We start from the raw sequence: 15787 nt of genomic DNA on the forward strand, positions 1-15787 counted from the left end.
GCATTTGCCTGTTCACTTGGGTGTTGTGATGATGATAAATGATTGTATTGTCTTTGTTTAGGTTGCGGAGTTCCTTGGTAACTCGCGTCTGCACAGCTACGGTAAAGGAGAGGAGGACTCTATGGAGGAGCCTTATGAGCTGAAGCTCCTGAAGCAACAGATAAAGCAGGAGTTTAGACGAGGGACGGAGGGTCTGGAGCACCTCTCAGGCCTGGGCATGCCCCAGTACCTCCCCACTGACCCCAGCTACAGACACTTCCCTAAGGCTGACAAGTACAGCATCAGCCGGCTGACCTTGGAGAAACAAGCTGCCAAGCAGCTCCCTGCCGCTGTGCTCTACCAGAAACAGATCAAGAACCAGAAGAAGGCAACCCTGATGGACCCCAAGATAACCAAGTTCTCCTCCATCCAGGAGAGCAGAGACCTGGAGCCAGACTACAGTAGCTTCCTGGGCTCTGGAGCCTCGTCTGTCACCAACCTGTCCACGCGAGCCAGACTGCTCCAGGATGAGATCACCTTTGGCCTGAGGAAGAACCTGTCTGAGCAGCAGAAGTACCTGGACTCCTCCCTGGGATCTAACCTGGCTGGCTCTCAGGGCCAGAACCTGGGCCAGTCCCTTGGCCTGGGGGGACCCACCATGAGGACTACCCTACAGGACGACACCACCTACCCCAGCGGCACGCGCTCTCGCCCCTCCTCCCGCCCCAACTCCCGTCCCACTTCCGTCTATGGCCTGGATCTGTCCATCAAACGGGACCTTTCCAGCTCCTCTCTCAGGCTGAAGATTGAGGGAGAAGCATTGGACGCAGCGTTCGGCACTGGGGTGACCAGGACCAAGCCCACCAGCCTGCCTATAAGCCAGAGCCGCGGGCGCATCCCCATCGTGGCTCAGAACTCAGAGGAGGAGAGCCCTCTGAGTCCTGTGGGAGAGCCCATGGGCATGGCCAGAGCCTCAGCCGGCCCTCTACCACCCATCTCAGCTGACTCCAGAGACCAGTTTGGCTCTAGCCACTCCCTGCCGGAGGTCCAGCAGCACATGAGGGAGGAGTCCAGGGCTACACTGGGACATAGTGGGGTCTACGACAGAGACATAGCCTTCATCATGGACGACCTGGGAGGAGCCATGTCTGACAGCGAAGGTAAATGGCTCCTGAGGCTGTCACAGCACCCTGACTCTCTGGACATGCAGCTACCGCATGCTCCTGACTGTGTTTATGTCTGCCTGAGAAGGCTCCTGATCACCTATTATTTCTCATATGTTGTGACTTTTGTCACGTAACTGTGTTTGTGTTTTGTTCTGGTTGTTGTTTCTGTTCTGTTTGATGTCTGCATGCAACACTATTTATTTTCTTCACTGATACATAATACTGTTGATGTTATGTATGAGACAGCATGTCTGTGTTGTTAACTCCGTCTATGATGTTATTAGCATGTTCCAGTTCTCTTCTCTTCTTTTACATGTTGGTTTTCTGCTTTCATCACTGACCAAATGTCTATTATGGGATACAGGGCTTCTTTAAACCATACAGAACAGTGAAATATCAATAGTGGATAATAGGTGACCATAAATAACACACACTTTAAGTGCCTCTGTGTATTGCTTTTGAAGAGAACGAAAAGAGAGTGATAATATATTTGAATGAGTGGGAGACTAATGAATATCTGACAGTATGTCACTGCCATCTGGGTGCTGTCTATAGCCTATAGGCACCTTCATCTACACTATTCCTTCCCTCTCCTCCTTTTTCTTCTCCTTTCCCCTCTTCTTCTCCATACATAAAATGTTATCTGGCTCTTGCAGGAAGTATGTCAGGCCTTTAGATAGACATACATTATATTTACTTTTCCAAGCACCCTTGGAGCTATTGTGGAGCTTGGCCCCCTGGTAGCAGCCGTTTTAAAGGCCTAATGGCCACACTATGTGTGGGTCTGGGTCTACTTACTGTAATTGTTCAGACGATGCAGACAGCCATTTATATAGAGCACCTGCCTCCCTCACTTCGTCTCCTGGCCAGCAATACACACATTTACTATTACAGCAGTAATAATACAGAGAGCATTATACTCACATTCATATTGCAATGCAATGACATTTTTTCCCTAAGGATTATGGAGTTGTAGATTATTTGTTTGTGTATATGAGTTTTAGATTTGAACCCATGTTGATAGTAGACATACAGTATATTTTATGATACTCACACCACACATAGTTATTTATAGCATATTCATCCCTGTCCATCTTGGGTATTTTGGATTTTGTATTCATGCATGTTGCTCTGAGATTAAATGTGTTTGAGTTTCCATTTCAATAAAGCTTTAAAGCATCTTTTGCATGACGTTGGTTGCTATGAATGTTGGTTGCTGTGAATGTTTCTAGGGGATTGTAAATGTGCATGCTCTCTTCTGATTGGCAGCATATGAATGTGTTCTCTCCCCATCTCCTCCTGGGGAGTAAGTGTGAAATTACAGCTGTCCTTGCTTCTATCTTAAAGGGACACTTTGGGATTTTGACAATGAAGCCCTTTAACAACTTCCCTAGTCTCAGCATCCAGTATGAAGTTAGATGTTGTTTCGCAAGCCAACGCTAACTAGCGTTAGCACAATGACTGGAAACATGCTAGCAGTTACCATAGACGTCCAGTCATTGCGCTAACGCTAGTTAGCAACTTCCTTAAATCTGCATGAAAATACATAAAAATGGTATCCACGAGTTCATCTGACTCTGAGGTAGTAGATAAAGGGCCTCATTGCCAAAATCCTGAAGTATCAATTTTAGTGTTTACTAACCAGGACAACACTCCTAAATATGTCCCTATCCTTCTGTTCCTATGTTTCTATCGGCCCGGCATAGTGTAGTCAGTTTCAGAATGACCATAAGTTAATTTACATATAAAAAATAAAAAAAACATTAACAAGCAGAAACACAAACCAATAAACATTCATATGCAAGTGGATTGATTTTAGATAGCATAGACATGAATATAGTACCGTTTTAAATGTACTTCAAAACTGACTCCAATGATCGACTGGTGAGTAGTTGATCAGCAGCAGACATAAATATGACCCCACATAAATAAGAGTGTCTATCTGCCTTGGTTCCAGCCCTAACTGACTCCATGCTGACTCTGAACAGAGATGATCCCAGAATCTTTCATGAGAGTATCAGACACGGTAGAGTATTCTAGTTTAGAATGCTGCCTGCCCTCCACTAATACAGCAGCACCATGTTAAAGGGACACTCCGCAATATGATACCCAGCCATGCGTCAAGGAAAGGCGCCAATTGGCAAGAGCAAATACGGCGCCACACTGTGATGTCATATAGCTGAGTTTACCTTTAATATTTAGACTGCTTTAGTCCCCATGTGTCTTTACAGTATCTAACGCGATGATATATTAGTAAATACCCATGCATTTGTGATAGATCATTTTACAATTATTCACAATTGCTCTATTATGACTTACATCTTTCATGCACTTCGCTTCAGAAATGCAAACTCCCTGATGGACTATAACGTTATAAGATGTATTTATTTGCTTACAAAGCATGTGCTGACTTAGATTTAGTCCAGTGCATGTGATATACACTGTAAGTGGATGGAGACATAGCCCACTGAAAAAGTCTCAGATTCATTGACGTTGTGTTGTAGCCGTTTCTAAACATATAACTTTACACCCCAGCCGGAGGCCCCAACTGGAACATAGAAGGTGAGAGCTGCAGTGTGAACGGTCTAGTCCAGACCACATCCCAACCCCATGTAGCTTAGACAATGTCTGCCTCCACCCCACAACACCCCACGCCCCATGGTGCTCAATGACCAGATGTAGATGGTATCATACACACAAACATATCAAACCCATTTCTGGAATGACCCATATTTGGATGGTACTTTACATATATCAAACTCATCATGGAATGACTCATATGTCGATGGTAATGTACTGTAAACGTATCATATTGTAGTGGTTAAGCAATCCATATCTGGAATGACCCACATTTAAATGGGTCTGTACATACACTACATGATCAAAAGTATGTGGACACCTACTCGTTGAAAATCTAACCCAAAATCATGGACATTAATATGGACTTGGTCCCCCCTTTCCAGCTATAACACCCTCCACTCTTCTGGGAAGAGTTTCCACTAGATGGAACATTGCTGCGAGGACTTGCTTCCATTCAGCCACAAAAGCATTAGTGAGGTTGTGCACTGATCAAATTGTATTTGTCACATGCGCCAAATAGAACATGTAGACCTTACAGTGAAATGTGTACTTACAAGCCCTTAACCAACAATGCAGTTCAAGAAATAGAGTTAAGAAAATATTTACTAAATAAACAAAAGTTTAAAAAAAAAATTATAATTACATAACAATAGCAAGGCTATATACAGGGGGTACCGGTACCAAGTCAATATGCGGGTGTACAGGTTATTCGAGGTAATTAGTAAAGTGACTATGCATAGATAATAAACAGGGAGTGGTGGGAGTGTAAAAACAAAGGGGGGTGTCAATGTAAACAGTTTGGGAGGCCATTTGAATAATTGTTCAGCAGTCTAATGGATTGGGGGTAGAAGCTGTTATTAAGGAGCCTTTTGGTCCTAGACTTGGTGCTCCTGTACCTCTTGTCGTGCGGTAGCAGAGAGAACAGTCTATGACTTGGGTGACTGGAGTCTTTGACATTTCTTGGGCCTTCCTCTGACAGCACCTAGTATATAGGTCCTGGATGTCAGGAAGCTTGGCCCCAGTGATGTACTGGGCCATACGCACTACCCTCTGTAGCGCCTTACCGTCAGATGCTGAGCAGTTGCCCTACCAAGTGGTGATGCAACCTGACAGGATGCTCTCGATGGTGCAGATGTTGAACGTTTTGAGGATCTGGGGACTCATGACAAATCTTTTCAGTCTCCTGAGAGGAAAAAGGTGTTGTCATGCCCTCTTCACAACTGTCTTGGTGTGTTTGGACCATGATAGTTCATTGGTGAAGTGGACACCAAGGAACATGACATTCTCAAACCGCTCCACTTCGGCCCCATCGATGTTAATGAGGGCCTGTTCGGCCATCCTTTTCCTATAATCTAAGATCAGCTCATTTGTCTTGCTCACATTGAGGGAAAGTTTGTTGTCCTGACACCACACTGCCAGGTCTTTGACCTCCCTATAGGCTGTCTCATCAATGTCGGTGATGTCTGTTACCACTGTTATGTCGTCAGCAAACTTAATGATGGTGTTGGAGTCGTGCTTGGCCACGCTGTCATGGGGTGAACAGGGAGTACAGGAGGAGACTAAGCACGCACCCCTGAGGGGCCCCAGTGTTGCAGATCAGTGTGGTAGATGTGTTGTTGCCTACCCTTACCACCTGGGGGCGGCCCGTCAGGAAGTCCAGGATCCAGTTGCAGAGGGAGGTGTTAAGTCCCAGGGTCCTTAGCTTAGTGATGAGCTTTGTGGATACTATGGTGTTGAACACTGAGCTGTAGTCAATGAACAGCATTCTCACATTTTGTATTTTTTTATTCTATGTAACCTTTATTTAACTAGGCAAGTCAGTTAAGAACAAATTCTTATTTACAATGACGGCCTACCCTGGCCAAACCCAAATGATTCTGTGCGATTGAGATTGTGTTATCTGTGGATCTGTTGGGGTGCTTCATGGCTACCAATGTGAGTGCTACTAATTATTTAGGCGGGTTACCTTTGCTTTCTTGGGCACAGGGATTATGGTGGTCTGTTTGAAACCTATAGGTGTTACAGACTTGGTCAGGGCGAGGTTGAAAATGCCAGTTCATCCGTTTGAGTACAGGTCCTGGTAATCCGTCTGACCTCGCTGCTTTTTGAATGTTGACCTGTTTAAAGGCCTTACTCACATTGGCTATGGAGAGTGTGATCACACAGTCGTCCGGAACAGCTGGTGCTCTCATGCATGCTTCAGTGTTGCTTGCCTCGAAGCTAGCATAAAAGTAATTAAGCTCATCTGGTAGGCTTGCGTCACTGGGAAGCTTCAATCTTAGTCCTGTATTGATGCTTTGCCTGTTTGATGGTTCATCTGAAGTCTTAGCGGGATTTCTTATAAGCTTTTGGATTAGTGTCCCGCTCCTTGAAAGCGGCAGCTCTAGCCTTTAGCTCGGTGTGGATGTTGCCTGTAATACATGGATTCTGGTTGGGATATGTACGTACGGTCACTGTGGGGATGACGTCGTCGATGCACTTATTGATGAAGCCAGTGACTGAGGTGGTATACACCTCAATGCCATTGGACATATTCAAGTCTGTGCTAGCAAAATAGTCCTGCAGCGTAGCATTCTTGTCATCTGAACACTTCCGTATTGAGCGAGTCACTGGTACTTCCTGCTTTAGTTTTGCTTGTAAGCAGGAATCAAGAGGATAGAATTATGGTCAGATTTGTTCAATGGAGGGCGAGGGAAAGCTTTGTATATGTCTATATATATTCTCCTCTGGTTGCACATGTGACATGCTGTTAGAAATTAGGTCAAATGGATTTAAGTTTGCCTGCATTAAAGTCCCCGGCCACTAAGAGCGCCGCTTCTGGCTGAAAATGTTCTTGTTTGCTTATGACCTTATACAGCCCGTTGAGTGCGGTCTTAGTGCCAGCATCGGTTTGTGGTGGTAAATAGACGGCTGCGAATAATATAGATGAGAATTCTCTTGGCAGATAGTGTGGTCTACAGCTTATCATAAGGTATTCTACCTCAGGTGAGCAATACCTCAAGGCTTCTATAATATTAGACATCACGCACCAGCAGTTATTGACAAATAGACACACACCCCCGCCCCTCATGCTACCAGACATATCTCCTCTGTCCTGCCGATGTACGGAGAAGCCAGCCAGCACAATATTATCCATGTCGTCATTTAGCCACATCTCGGTGAATCATAAGGCATTACAGTTTTTAATGTCCCGTTGGCAGGATAGTCTTAATCATAGATCGTCCAGTTTGTTTTCTAATGATTGCACATTGGCCAATAATACGGAGGGTTGTGGTGGTTTACCTACTCGGCTAATTATTTTAAGGCTCCCCGCTCTCCCCTCCCTTTTTCTCCATATTTTCTTCATGCGGATGACGGCCTATTTGGGCCTTGTCTCGACAAAGCAGTATATTCTTCTCGTCAGACTCATTAAATAAAAAATCTTTGTCCAGTTCGAGGTGAGTAATAGTTGTTTTGATGTCCAGAAGCTCTTTTCGGTCAAAAGAGATGGTAACAGCAACATTATCTATCATATGTTACAAACAATGAGAAAAAACAAACAAAATAGCAATTAGGCGATTATGCCTGGCTTGCACTCGGCATTCCAATTGATCCCAAATGTGTTCGATGGGGTTGAGGTCAGGGCTCATGCCAGTCAAGTTCTTCCACACCGATCTCGACAAACCATTTATGTATGGACCTCGCTTTGTGCACGGGTGCAATGTCATGCTGAAACAGGAAAGGGTCTTCCCCAAACTGTTGCCACAAAGTTCACAGAATTGTCTGGAAAATGATTGTATGCTGTAGCGTTAAGATTTATCTTCGTTGGAACTAAGGGGCCTAGCCCGAACAATGAAAAACAGCCCCAGACCATTATTCCTTCTCCACCAAACTTTACAGTTGGCACTATGCATTGGGAAGGTAGCGTTCTCCTGGCATCTGCTAAACCCAGATGTGTCTATCGGAATGCCAGATGGTGAAACATGATTCATCAGTCCAGAAAACGCGTTTCCACTGCTCCAGAGTCCAACAACAGTGAGGTTTACACCACTCGAGGAGACGCTTGGTATTGCGCATGGTGATCTTAGGCTTGTGTGTGGCTGCTTGGCCATGGAAACCCATTTCATGAAGCTCCCGATGAACAGTTCTTGTGCTGACATTGCTTCCAATGTCAGTTTGGAACTCGGTAGTGTGTGTTGCAACTGCAGACAGACAAGTTTTACGGGCTACGCGCTTCAGCACTCATTCTGTGAGCTTGAGTGGACTATGACTTCACGGCTGAACTGTTGTTGCTCCTAGACGTTTCCACTTAACAATATCAGCACTTACAGTTGACTGGGGCAGCTTTAGCAGAGGAGAAATTTGACAAACTGACTTATTAGAAAGGTGGCATCCTATGACGGTGCCACATTGAAAGTCACTGAGCTCTTCAGTAAGGCCATTCTACTGCCAATGTTGGTCTATGGCGATTGCATGGCTGTGTGTTCGAAACAGCCAAATCCACTAATTTGAAGGGTGTCCATATACTTTTGTATATATAGTGTATATCAATGCCATTTCTGGAATTCATGTTCATGCACTATTGCAAGGTCGCTCAGATACGGCTCACATTTGCATTACATACATGTGTTACCATAACAGTGGTATGTCTGAATACTAGGTAAGTATGTGTCGAGGGTCTCTCACACAATTATAGATGTAACACTGATCATGCTGTTGGATCACCCTGATAACACCATGCACTACCTCACTGTCTCAGGGCAAAGGGAACTGTACTGTGACTGTGGAAGACGCTACTCCACTTCCACCTAAAAATCTGTCTACTGTGTCCTTGACCCACTGTGGAGATGTTTCACTCTCTCTATGCATGACCTGTTAATCTGCACACACACACACACACACACACACACACACACACACACACACACACACACACACACACACACGCACACGCACACACACACACCGGGGACCTCTGCATGCCAATGTGCGCATGACGTACCTACAGTAGTTCAAATACATCCATCCCCATCCAGTCTCTTAAATGTTCACTGATCTGATAGTACTGGGGATGGGACAGTAGCTGGTTATCTACCATGCTGCCTTCACCTCTCCAGACAGCTCTGATCACTGATCACTTACGAGCAGTAAACATGGAGCAAAGGATGTGTTTATAAAGTATTGTAAAGGGGGTGCTACTTATACCCAATTTCACATTGCCATCTTGCTCCCACCCCAAGACACCTGCGTAGATCTGATCATCCACATTACGTAGACTCCGGCAAGCCTACCAGAGAGTGATTTGGAGTTATTAAAATATTGCAAATACCTTTAGATCTACAATAAGTGCGTATATTGTCCGTGGCTGGAGGCTAGTGGTTTATTTGGAGTTGGGCATCGATCCTGCTTACATTGTGTTTGACAATTGAGTATCCCCTCTCTGTCTGTGTCCCTGTCCCCTCCACCCCTGTGTCCCCCTGCCCCCATCTCTGTCCCTGTGTAGCGTACCACCTGAGGAGGGAGGACACTGACTGGTTTGATAAGCCTGCAGAGAGACAACATCAGGAAAATGGACAGCCTCTGGACAGGAGACAGGTGAGAGGAGCTGGATAGGATAAGTCTAAATTAGTGAACAATATTTAATACATAAACTGCTATATACATCTTCCCCCTCATTAAATATACATTGATAGTGCCTGTTTTGTTCATGTTGTCTTTAGCAGAGTTGTACTCAAACTGTAACCAGTGCCTGCAACCTGGTTCAGGTTATCAGTCAAACTATCAGGTTAGTTACAAACAGCACAGGAATGAAATGTTGCAGAAATGTGCTTTAAAGCAGTATCCAAATCCATAGGATGTAGCGATCACAATATAATAGCCATATCTAGGAAAACCAAAGTTCCAAAGGCTGAGCCAAATATAGTGTATAAGAGGTCATACAATAAGTTGTATAGGGATTTTTATGTTGATGATGTAAATAATTTTTGCTGCTCTGTGGTGTGTAATGAGGAGCAACCAGACGCTACACTTGACACATTTATAAAATTGCTTAATCCAGTTACTAATAACCACGCACCCATTATGAAAATAACTGTAAAAACTGTTGAATCCCCTTGGATTGTGAGATATTGAAAAATGTTATGGTTGAGAGGGATGAGGCAAAAGGAATGGCAAATAAGTCTGGCAGCACAACCGATTGGCATATGTACTGCAAATTGAGAAATCATGTGAATAAACTAACTAAAAATAAAAATAAACAATACTATGAAACAAAAATAAATCATTCAAAGAATGCCAATAATAAGCTTTGGAGTACCTTAAATGAAATTTAAATGAAATTTTGGGGGGAAAAAGTTAAACTCGGCCATTATTCATTGAATCAGATGGCTCATTCATCACAAAACCCACAGATATTGCCAACTTCTTTAATTATGTTTTCATTGGCAAGATTAGAAAATGTAGGCCTAACATGCCAGCAACAAACGCTGGCACTACACATCAAAGTAAATCTGACCAAATTATGAAAGAAAGGCATTGTACTTTTGAATTTTGTAATGTGAGTGTGGAGGTGGTGAAAAAACTATTGTTGTCTATCAACAATGACAAGCCATCAAGATCTGACAACCTAGATGGAAAATTACTGAGGATAATAGTGGACAATATTTGCCATATCATCAATTTAAGCCTACTAAAAGGGTGTGCCCTCTGGCCAGGAGGGAAGCAAAAGTAATTCCGCTACCCAAGAATAGTACAGCCCCCTTTACTGGCTCAAATGTGATGACCGCCTTGATTTGGTCTTATGTATCAAAATTTGAAATTGTGTTTTTTAGATTGGTTAAAAGCAGAGACACAGAGCTACAAACTGGTATATCATACACTGCATTTGAGGAACAATGCGAAAGTAATTCTGCTTTGAAAGTTGATCAACTTTTGAGAAAATGGCCCTTGAATGTTTTGGTACACCTACTGGAGAGCTTTTCATTGTCTACACACATTCAGAATTGTTCACACCCTTTTAAGCCAGCCCCACCCATCTCTTTAAGGATTCACATGTGAGGTAATGTGCTAAACAGTGAGTAGTGTAGTAAAGATTTAGACAAAAAGTTGTAGCCAACAATAAGTACAAATTCCAGGTAAACAGAAAGTGTCCAAATAAAAATATTTTAGAAATATTCGATGACACTTACCCAGACACACTTTTCTAAATTGATGGGTCATGTGAAAGAAATGCTATAACCCCCAGCCACATCTTGTTAAGTGGATGGGACTCTCCAGAAGTTGTAAACGGTACAGCCAAGTGGTTACTTGCAAAGTAGCAATATCAAAAATAGATAGTAAAATAAATATAAAGAAAAAAAAAAGAAGTGTCAATACCAGTAGAGAAAGAACAAAACAATATACATGATGTTCAAGAACAATATCAATAAGGATATCAGTGAAATATATGCCATCAATCAGGGGTAAATTGGCTGAACAGCAGGATAAAAAAAGTAGCATCAACGTATGTGTTAGGAGAGAGTCATGTGACAAGAGGCACTGAAGATAGTGCTGATGGCTGGGATCTCGCCTCCAGTGATTAACTGGTCCGTCCAAACCACGCATGAACAAGGGAATCTATATTCAGGGAGCCTGTTTCTGTTCTGCCCTTGACTTTGGTGCAGGGCATGTGATGTCCATAGCCTCTTCCTCGCAAAACTCCCTGATCTTTTCAAAAAGATAAGTTTGTCTAGCTGTGTCCAGTCCAGGTGCTGCTGGTACAGGCAGACCATCTATGGGAGGAAAGATGTCAGCTTTGCGCAGCAGCTAAAACCTGGTCCCGACTGAGTCCGAACGCTCCTTGGCGACAACAGCACCAGACATCGAAGCTGTAAAACAGGAAAAAAACTAAAAACTTGAGAAGACATTACAACTTTGCATAACATCAATTCACCTCTCAAGTTTAGATAAGAAGAATAACCTCAATAATCTTGTGTCAAGTCACTCTGGTTGAGAGCAGTAGCAACACATTTGCAGTTCTCCATGGCTAACATTATATATTTTGAAAAAACGGCATTAGAAAGGATTATCTACGCATAACGAGCAGCTCATTTTATAGACAGAAGATGCTACAGGGCAGACCAATCCAAACTCATCTCTCGGTATGTCCAGCCCATTCATTATTTCAGTCAATCATGGCTAGCGGAAAGGTTCCTGTCTTTCTCTGTGGCTAAACCAACTAGGCTCATAATTTAACATTTAGACGACCAATTCTTATTGCTTTTAGCCGCTTATTGCTTTTACTCCTCCTATGTTCCTCTGGCGATGTAGAGGTGAATCCAGGCCCTGCAGTGCCTAGCTCCACTCCTATTCCCCAGGCGCTCTCTTTTGACGACTTCTGTAACCGTAATAGCCTTGGTTTCATGCATGTTAACATTAGAAGCCTCCTCCCTAAGTTTGTTCTATTCACTGCTTTAGCACACTCTGCCAACCCGGATGTTCTAGCTGTGTCTGAATCCTGGCTTAGGAAGACCACCAAAAATTCAGACATTTTAATTCCAAACTACAACATTTTCAGACAAGATAGAACTGCCAAAGGGGGCGGTGTTGCAATCTACTGCAAAGATAGCCTGCAGAGTTCTGTCCTACTATCCAGGTCTGTACCCAAACAATTTGAACTTCTACTTTTAAAAATCCACCTCTCTAAAAACAAGTCTCTCACCGTTGCCGCCTGCTATAGACCACCCTCTGCCCCCAGCTGTGCTCTAGACACCATATGTGAACTGATTGCCCCCCATCTATCTTCAGAGCTCGTGCTGCTAGGCGACCTAAACTGGAACATGCTTAACACCCCAGCCATCCTACAATCTAAACTTGATGCCCTCAATCTCACACAAATTATCAATGAACCTACCAGGTACCTCCCCAAAGCCTTAAACACGGGCACCCTCATAGATATCATCCTAACCAACTTCCCCTCTAAATACACCTCTGCTGTCTTCAACCAAGATCTCAGCGATCACTGCCTCATTGCCTGCATCCGTAATGGGTCATGCCCCATTATAGAAATGTAGAACCAGGAACAGATATAGCCCTTGGTTCTCCCCAGACCTGACTGCCCTTAACCAACACAAAAACATCCTATGGCGTTCTGCATTAGCATCGAACAGCCCCCGTGATATGCAGCTGTTCAGGGAAGCTAGAAACCATTATACACAGGCAGTTAGAAAAGCCAAGGCTAGCTTTTTCAAGCAGAAATGTGCTTCTTGCAACACTAACTCAAAAAAGTTCTGGGACACTGTAAAGTCCATGGAGAATAAAAACACCTCCTCCCAGCTGCCCACTGCACTGAAGATAGGAAACACTGTCACCACTGATAAATCCACCATAATTGAACATTTCAATAAGCATTTTTCTACTGCTGGCCATGCTTTCCACCTGGCTACTCCTACCCCTGTCAACAGCACTGCACCCCCAACAGCAACTCGCCCAAGCCTTCCCCATTTCTCCTTCTCCCAAATCCATTCAGCTGATGTTCTGAAAGAGCTGCAAAATCTGTACCCCTACAAATCAGCCGGGCTAGACAATCTGGACCCTTTCTTTCTAAAATTATCTGCCGAAATTGTTGCCACCCCTATTACTAGCCTGTTCAACCTCTCTTTCGTGTCGTCTGAGATTCCCAAAGATTGGAAAGCAGCTGCGGTCATCCCCCTCTTCAAAGGGGGGGACACTCTTGACCCAAACTGCTACAGACCTATATCTATCCTACCATGCCTTTCTAAGGTCTTCGAAAGCCAAGTCAACAAACAGATTACCGACCATTTCGAATCTCACCATACCTTCTCTGCTATGCAATCTGGTTTCAGAGCTGGTCATGGGTGCACCTCAGCCACGCTCAAGGTCCTAAACGATATCTTAACCGCCATCGATAAGAAACATTACTGTGCAGCCGTATTCATTGATCTGGCCAAGGCTTTCGACTCTGTCAATCACCACATCCTCATCGGCAGACTCAACAGCCTTGGTTTCTCAAATGATTGCCTCGCCTGGTTCACCAACTACTTCTCTGATAGAGTTCAGTGTGTCAAATCGGAGGGTCTGTTGTCCGGACCTCTGGCAGTCTCTATGGGGGTGCCACAGGGTTCAATTCTTGGACCGACTCTCTTCTCTGTATACATCAATGAGGTCGCTCTTGCTGCTGGTGAGTCTCTGATCCACCTCTACGCAGACGACACCATTCTGTATACTTCCGGCCCTTCTTTGGACACTGTGTTAACAACCCTCCAGGCAAGCTTCAATGCCATACAACTCTCCTTCCGTGGCCTCCAATTGCTCTTAAATACAAGTAAAACTAAATGCATGCTCTTCAACTGATCGCTACCTGCACCTACCCGCCTGTCCAACATCACTACTCTGGACGGCTCTGACTTAGAATATGTGGACAACTACAAATACTTAGGTGTCTGGTTAGACTGTAAACTCTCCTTCCAGACCCATATCAAACATCTCCAATCCAAAGTTAAATCTAGAATTGGCTTCCTATTTCGCAACAAAGCATCCTTCACTCATGCTGCCAAACATACCCTTGTAAAACTGACTTTGGCGATGTCATTTACAAAATAGCCTCCAATACCCTACTCAACAAATTGGATGCAGTCTATCACAGTGCAATCCGTTTTGTCACCAAAGCCCCATATACTACCCACCATTGCGACCTGTACGCTCTCATTGGCTGGCCCTCGCTTCATACTCGTCGCCAAACCCACTGGCTCCATGTCATCTACAAGACCCTGCTAGGTAAAGTCCCCCCTTATCTCAGCTCGCTGGTCACCATAGCATCTCCCACCTGTAGCACACGCTCCAGCAGGTATATCTCTCTAGTCACCCCCAAAACCAATTCTTTCTTTGGCCGCCTCTCTTTCCAGTTCTCTGCTGCCAATGACTGGAACGAACTACAAAAATCTCTGAAACTGGAAACACTTATCTCCCTCACTAGCTTTAAGCACCAACTGTCAGAGCAGCTCACAGATTACTGCACCTGTACATAGCCCACCTATAATTTAGCCCAAACAACTACCTCTTTCCCAACTGTATTTAATTTATTTATTTATTTTGCTCCTTTGCACCCCATTATTTTTATTTCTACTTTGCACATTCTTCCATTGCAAAACTACCATTCCAGTGTTTTACTTGCTATATTGTATTTACCTTGCCACCATGGCCTTTTTTGCCTTTACCTCCCTTCTCACCTCATTTGCTCACATTGTATATAGACTTGTTTATACTGTATTATTGACTGTATGTTTGTTTTACTCCATGTGTAACTCTGTGTCGTTGTATCTGTCGAATTGCTTTGCTTTATCTTGGCCAGGTCGCAATTGTAAATGATAACTTGTTCTCAACTTGCCTACCTGGTTAAATAAAGGTAAAATAAATAAAATAAATAAATAAACAATGTATTTAATATTTACAGATGGCATACAAGTTTTTTAAGGCACATGAAAGTTCAAATGTTCCAGAAGGCATTTCTGCCAAATAACGGATTTTTTTTTTAAATAAACGTTCAAATGCCTCTCCTGTGAAGTCGTGACTTGCGACATACGCCTAGTTTCCTGAAACTGGTCACAAATAGCCGACCAATCAGCCTGTTACCAAACCTTGGTAAACTTTTTTAAAATAATTGCGTTTGACCAGATACAATGTTGTTTTACAGTAAATGAATTGACAACAGACTTTCAGCACGCTTATAGAGAAGGGCATTCAACAACCACAGCACTTACACAAATGACTGATGATTGGCTGAGAGAAAATGATGGTAAAAATATTTTGGGAGCTGTTTTGTTAGACTTCAGTGAGGCTTTTGACATTATTGTTCATATTCTGCTGTTAGAAAAATGTTTGTGTTATGGCTTCACACCCCCTGCTATATTGTGGATAAACAGTTACCTGTCTAACATAACACAGATGGGGTTCTTTAATGGAAGCCCCTCCAACATAATCCAGGTAGAATCAATGCCATGAATCATGGCTTTGAGTAAAGCCAATGTGTCCATGTGTGTCTCAACGCTATACATGTCAGCTACTACAGCGACTGAAATGACTGCAAC

General features: G+C 43.7%; 1 protein-coding gene across 7 annotated transcripts in view; it reads left to right on the forward strand.

The window, feature by feature from the left end:
• pclob (piccolo presynaptic cytomatrix protein b) overlaps positions 1 to 15787 on the forward strand; it is a 109967-nt gene that overhangs the window by 58833 nt on the left and 35347 nt on the right. For 2 of the 7 annotated variants that reach the window (XM_036976084.2, XM_036976089.2), the window contains exons 15-18: positions 62 to 1139; positions 3103 to 3171; positions 3681 to 3707; positions 9208 to 9299. In XM_036976084.2, the coding sequence (XP_036831979.2) occupies positions 62 to 1139; positions 3103 to 3171; positions 3681 to 3707; positions 9208 to 9299 (1266 nt within the window). The remainder of the gene's footprint in view (positions 1 to 61; positions 1140 to 3102; positions 3172 to 3680; positions 3708 to 9207; positions 9300 to 15787) is intronic. The other 5 variants (XM_036976091.2, XM_090229538.1, XM_036976094.2 and 2 more) reach the window with 3 other exon arrangements.

This window comes from Oncorhynchus mykiss, chromosome 1 (assembly GCF_057628025.1).
Source record: "Oncorhynchus mykiss isolate SJ-2025 chromosome 1, ASM5762802v1, whole genome shotgun sequence".
Taxonomy (NCBI): Eukaryota; Metazoa; Chordata; class Actinopteri; order Salmoniformes; family Salmonidae; genus Oncorhynchus; species Oncorhynchus mykiss.